The 6000-nt window shown below is 61.9% G+C and overlaps 1 protein-coding gene across 1 annotated transcript in view; it reads left to right on the forward strand.

Moving 5' to 3' along the window:
* The window catches only part of CMIP (c-Maf inducing protein), a 204679-nt gene extending 198994 nt beyond the window's left edge, over nt 1–5685 (forward strand). Inside the window, exons 16-21 of the mRNA XM_068992204.1 lie at nt 874–1014; nt 1331–1378; nt 2392–2538; nt 3256–3361; nt 3875–3945; nt 5533–5685. Coding sequence (XP_068848305.1) covers nt 874–1014; nt 1331–1378; nt 2392–2538; nt 3256–3361; nt 3875–3945; nt 5533–5586 — 567 coding nt within the window. The 3' untranslated portion in view covers nt 5587–5685. The remainder of the gene's footprint in view (nt 1–873; nt 1015–1330; nt 1379–2391; nt 2539–3255; nt 3362–3874; nt 3946–5532) is intronic.
* Nucleotides 5686–6000: the final 315 nt, after the last annotated feature.

Genomic DNA, 6000 nt, shown 5'->3' on the forward strand with positions numbered 1-6000 from the left:
CTCATCCCACGATCATTAACTCGTGATCGTCTGTCGGTCTCAGGGATGGAGCAGGTTTCTGTTCTGTCCTGCCTTTTGCTGCAGAACAGACCACCTCCAGGCAGGGGCTCCAAACAGTGATGCTCATCTGTTTTGCTCCTGGGTCTTCAGACGGTTGGGCTCCGCCAACTGCTTCTCACTGTGGTCTCTCATGGGGTGGCGGTGGATGGGGGCAGGCGGGCTGAGTCTTGCCGAGGCTGTCCCCTCTGCATGCCCAACACAGAGACAGCAGCTAGAGCTCCCAGGCCACTGTCGGCACCGTAGCCCTGGCCTTAACCTGCCCACTCGCCAGCCTCGGCCCTCGGTCACCTCTCTGTCCCCCAGAGCCCCCAGCAGCCTGGGGCTCCTGAGCTACTGTCCAGGGAGACCAGGCAGAAGCCACGTCTCTCCTCCGGCCTCCGCCTCAGAGTCAGGCGGCGTCACCTTCTAGCCACCGAAAGGGAGTCAGCAAGGCCGGACCCAGGGGCAAGGACAGGAGTTAGACTTCACCTGTTGGCCGGGAGGGCATCAAGCAATCAGACCGAGGGGAGAGAGCGTGGCCTGTCTCTTGGCTCCCCCAGCCCCTGAGCCCAGCCGCACCGTGCGTGCCGTGTTGGCCAGGTGCTGCCGGCACGCCCGTGACACGGAGCGGGTGCCGGGGCCGGCGATGCCCCAGCATCACGCAGAGGGCGGGGGGAGGACGACCTCCGATCGCAGGGCGCCCCTTCCGGCCCTCCGCGCGCGCGCGCGGCTCTCGCTGCGCGCAGGACTGGCGAGGGCTGGGCCGCGCAGCCTTTGCAGAGCAGCCCTGCCCGGAGCCCCGGCCGGCGGTGACGCGCCTCCCGCTCTCGGCAGATCCTGTGCCTGATGCTGGAGTACAACGTCATCGACAACAACGACACGCAGCTGCAGATCATCTCGACCCTGGAGAGCACGGGCGCGGGGAGGCGCATGTACGAGCAGCTGTGCGACCGGCAGCGGGAGCTGAGGGAGCTGGTGAGCGCGCCCCCGGCCCCGCCCATCGTGGCCCCTGCCTCCGACTCCGCTAATGTCCCAGCGTCCAGCGGCAGCTGGGCTGGCCACCCCTCTTCCTTTAGGGGCTTTCACGGTCTCAGTTCCCTGTGTTTCTTGGAATCACCTCTCTGATAAACTGCCTGCACTCGGGCCTGGCCTCGGGGTCCTCCCTGAGACCAAAACCATCGTGTTGTCAGCCACTGCTGCCCTGAGAGGTGTTAGCTGGAGGGGCGGGGCGGGGGTCCAGGGTGAACGCTCAGGGAAAAATGGGTTGTAACCAGCTGCCTTCTGTTTGCAGCAAAGGAAAGGCGGGCCCACCAGGCTAACACTGCCCTCCAAGTCCACAGTGAGTTGGTCTCCTCCTGGGGGCTGGGTGGAGGGAAGAAGGTGGGCTAGCCCTCCCTGGGGTAGGGGGTAACAGCAGGCAGCCTCTCTTGATGGGGAGAGGTGAACAGGGACTCAGTGGTGCTTCGCAAGCCAGCTTTTGGAGGCTAGAACTGCTTCAGGAAACCAAACGGGATAAAGATTATTGTTAATATGTTACCAGTTATGTATAATAGCACAACTGATAGCTCACATAGGTTGTGCGCTCGTGTGTCAGAGTCTGCGCTAATAGTTCATTTTATCTCTACGCTAAGCCTGTCAGGTCAGTGCCTCTTCCTTCCCCATTTTACAAGGTCTTCAGGGATCTTGGTTCTTCCTGTCCCTTGGCACATAGCTTCCACTTCACAGTCCACAGGAGCTGCTTAAGCTCCAGCCATCTAATCTCCATTCAAGCCAGGAGGAAGAGGCAAAGAAGAACACCCCCCTTCCCTTTATGGACCTTCCTGGACGTTCCAATGGACACATCTGCTTATATACCATTGTCTGGGTTTAGCACGTGGCCCCACCTAGCTAGGACGTGAGCCTTAATTCAGGGCAACCAGTTGGCATCTAGCACTCAAGGATTCTATCACAAAGATGGAAGGGACCCTCAGCAACCGCAGCATCTAGTGCTCACATACTCGCTGATTCCCACAGGCCTCAGTGTCGAGGGGACCTCAGTGTTTGCAGGCGGGGAATGGGCACAAGCCTGGGAAAGAGAGAGGGTCAGACACACACACACACACACACACACACACTCTGTGGGAGGGACATGGCCTCGGAACCCCCAGTGGTGACTCAGGGTGTGACTCAGTGCTCCTAAGGCTTTCTCCAGCCAAGCAGCTGCCACCCACAGAGATGTGGAGGCAGCCCCCCGCTCCTGGACGCCCCACTTTGTCCCCACCCACTGGCCCATGCTGTCCCCCCAGTTGAGCCCTTCGTGGGGAGGCCCCAGGCCTCCCATGAGACCCCGCCTGCCCATTCACCCACCTGCAGGACGCCGACTTGGCTCGTTTGCTGAGCTCTGGCTCCTTCGGAAACCTGGAGAACCTCAGTTTGGCCTTCACCAACGTAACCAGTGCCTGCGCTGAGCACCTCATCAAACTGCCTTCTCTCAAGCAGCTAAACCTGTGGTCCACTCAGGTACGCACGGCCTGTCCACTGCGCCCTCCTCCGTGCCTGCCCTGCACCCCTGCCCCAGGCCTGCCCTGCACCATCCTCCATGGCCAGCTTTCTGCCCAGGACCCATGGGTCCAGCCGCTTGATCCCCACCCCCCTCTGCAGCCCAGCACCCATGCCCCCCCAGGGTCCCAGGCCAGAGGAGGGCTAGGCCCCGTGAAGCCCAGTGGCCCATCTCACAGTCGGAGCTGCCGAGGCCCAGAGCAGGAATCTGCCGGGCAGAGCCTGGGGGAGCTGACGCAGGTCTCAGGCCCCTGCCCGGGGGGGCTGCAGGCAGCCCATGGGTCTCTTCCGGGTGATGTGAACACGCGGCATGCAGCGTGCTCTGTCCTGCCTGCACCAATCTGGCTCTTACGCACTTACCAGCACATGTGCTCACCACGCCCCCGTGAGGTGCAGGGCCCCCCCATCCCAATGGTAGCCACAAGTTGCTGGGTTCACAGCCCCCCTTGACAGACAGCAACACTGACTCTGGTGGGGGAGTGGGGCCTTTGTTGGGGCCACGGCACCAGCAGACCCGGCCTAGTGTGAACCCAGGTCAGGGAGGTGGGGTCTCCGAAACGAATGAGAGCAGCCTCAGGCCTGGGCTGGGTCCCGGCCGCTTCCTCGACCACTGCCCCGGCCCGAGGTGCCTGGGGGAGGCCTGAGCCAGGCCCCCTTCTGAGGGTGTCTCTCCCGCAGTTCGGAGACGCCGGCCTGCGGCTCCTGTCGGAACACCTCACGATGCTCCAGGTGCTGAACCTGTGCGAGACGCCTGTCACCGACGCTGGCCTGCTGGCCCTCAGCTGTGAGTCCACACGCCCATCCCCTCAGGCCCTTCTCCGTCCCCATGGCACACGGGGCACCTCACTGAGCACCTCCAGGCCAGGAGCACAGCAGGGGGCTCTCCCTGCCCCCATGGAGCTGATGTCGTTGAGGACAGGAAACGTGTGCGAGGCCCAGCCCGTCCCCTCGCGTGGTCCCAGCCTGAGGGGCGGGGTCCCTTTGGGCCGGTCCACAGTGGGCAGCATCCTCTGTGGACACTGGGGCACAGGCAGTGGAGGGCCACGGCAGTGACGGCAGCAGGGCAGGCCCCAAGAGCTGGGAGGGAATGCGGGCCCAATTCAGATCAGCTCCTGCCTGAAACAGACCTCTGTACCTCGCGGCCCCCAGATGCTCCCCTGAATCCCCACTCCCCAACTCCGTCTCCTGAACAGAAGCCTCGGCAACTCAGCCCCCAGCTCTTCCATCCCGTACCTCCAGCTACCCCTGGCAGGGTCTCACTGACCTGACAACTGTCTGTCTGTCCATTCCCATACAGCCATGAAGAGTCTCTGCAGCTTAAACATGAACAGCACCAAGCTCTCTGCGGACACCTACGAAGACCTGAAGGTAATCCCTTCTTGCCCTTGCTTCCTGCCTTTGCACGTGCAAAGGTCCTGAGGTGGAGGGGGTCAGCATGAACCGGCTCTGCAGCAGACGTGACTAGAAGCGAGAGAACAGCTTGGGGCCAGACTGCATCAGCCCTTGCATGTTGTGGCAGGACCCTCGATTTCATCTGAGTTCAGTAGAAAGCTTGCAGAGGCTCCGAGAAGGGCAATGCATTATGCTAAAAGCTTGTTTCTGGCTGTTACGTGGAAAACGAGGATTCTGAGGGAGAGTACAAGCAAGGGTAGCACCACGGAGAAGGTTTGCAGGACTGGAGCTGTCACATGGGCGAGAGCTGGGACCGGCCCGCCGGGCTAGGCTGGCAGCTTAAAGCTGGGGAAAGACAGAATCTGAGTGGTAGAAGGCAGACACATTTGTTTGTTAAAAAAAGCATGTCTCATCAGGACTGGAGGAAGGGCTGGGCCAGGAGACACAGTGCCATGAGTGCACCAGCCCCTGGGCATCCTGGAAGCCCACCTCCAATGTGGCCCCCTGCCCCCCAGCTCAGTCAGACCCACAGCCCAGGGCTCACTCACTGGCGAAGCCTCCAGATGGCCTTGGAGCACCCACTGTGTGCCAGGCCCATGCTGAGAACGAGGGCAAGGAGGTGCGGCCAGTTTACCTCTATCCAGGAGAGAGCTCAGACCCAGCGGACAGACACGCACAGCAAACTGAGGGAGGTCAGGGCTCGGGAGCCAGCAGGGAGGGGACCACCTGCTCTGTTCATTGGGCCGAAGGAGCCTACACAGAAAGGAGGGGTTAGAGGTGAGCCTGCCGGGCAGGCCAGTGTGCGGGAAGCTGGGGAGACAGGGTGTAAAGGCAGGAGACAGCAGCCTCTCTGTACAGCGAAGGCTTGCAAAAAAAAAAAAGTCAGCTGTTTGTTTATACAAGAAGGCAGAGCAGGACCGCGTCTGGGTGGCAGGTGTGGGGAGCAGGAAGCCGCTCAGAGGAGCTGCAGGCGCGACTGTGTAGTCCAGTGACGCGTCCCGTAGGGGAGCCTGAGTGTGAAGGCTCTCTGCCCACCCCCAGGAGCCTGTAACTTGGGGACCCGCCTCCATTCTCCCTGCCCAACTCCCGACAGCCCTGAGGACACACAGTCCCCAGGCAAGTGATAAGAGTCTGTGTGCTGAGCACGCAGTGTGGCCGCACACAGGGCGTGCTGCGTTCAGTCCCTCACCCCACCTGGACACAGCTGCACCTGGAGTCCCTCCACAGAGGAGGGATTCCGCTCTAGAGGCCCAGACTGCCCACTGGCACGTAGCCTGCACATGGCAGCGGAGGGCATGCACCCCAGGCTTCCCAGCCCCAGAGCTAGTGATTTGAAGCCCCTCTGGGGTATGGACGTGGACTCCCCAGCAGCTGTCACCTGCTTTCTCTGGGGCTGGCCACATCCCCCCCACTGGGTTCTCCCCAAGGTCTCCCAGCTCTGGGCTTCAGAGCCCTCAACAGTGGCAAAGTGGGGAGAGCTCAGTGGGAACGGTAGTCACTGGAACAGGTGGAGCTCCGCACCACCAGGTTCTGGAAGGGACTGGATCCTTCTTGCTCCCCCAGGCTAAGCTGCCCAACCTGAAGGAGGTGGACGTCCGCTACACGGAAGCCTGGTGAAGCTCCCATCGGCAGGAAGCAGTTTGCAACCGCAACTCACAACTCCTGACTAATAGCCGTAGAGCAGCGGGTCTTGGGGTCCCACCCCCGTCCTGGCTGTGAGATAGATGGGGGAGTCTTTCTGGGGGCAGAGGGCGGAGGGGGGAGGGGGGGAGGGGGGGTCCGTAAGCACGCCCAGCCCCCGCCTGATTCTTTTAGCTTCATAATCGGAAACCTTGACCTGATCTAAAACGGACTTCGTAGCAACCAGAGGAGTGGCAGTGGGTCGGGGAGAGGGTGGGGGTGGGGGGCTTGGGGAAGGGGGACCCTTTGTGGATTTTCTTTGCCTTTGTGTTCAATGCCGCGTGGGAACAGTCAAGTCCGACCCCACATCACGTGACCCCGCTGGGCCCAGAGGCCGAGGAAGGACCTGTC

This window comes from Capricornis sumatraensis, chromosome 20 (genome assembly GCF_032405125.1).
Source record: "Capricornis sumatraensis isolate serow.1 chromosome 20, serow.2, whole genome shotgun sequence".
NCBI lineage: Eukaryota > Metazoa > Chordata > Mammalia > Artiodactyla > Bovidae > Capricornis > Capricornis sumatraensis.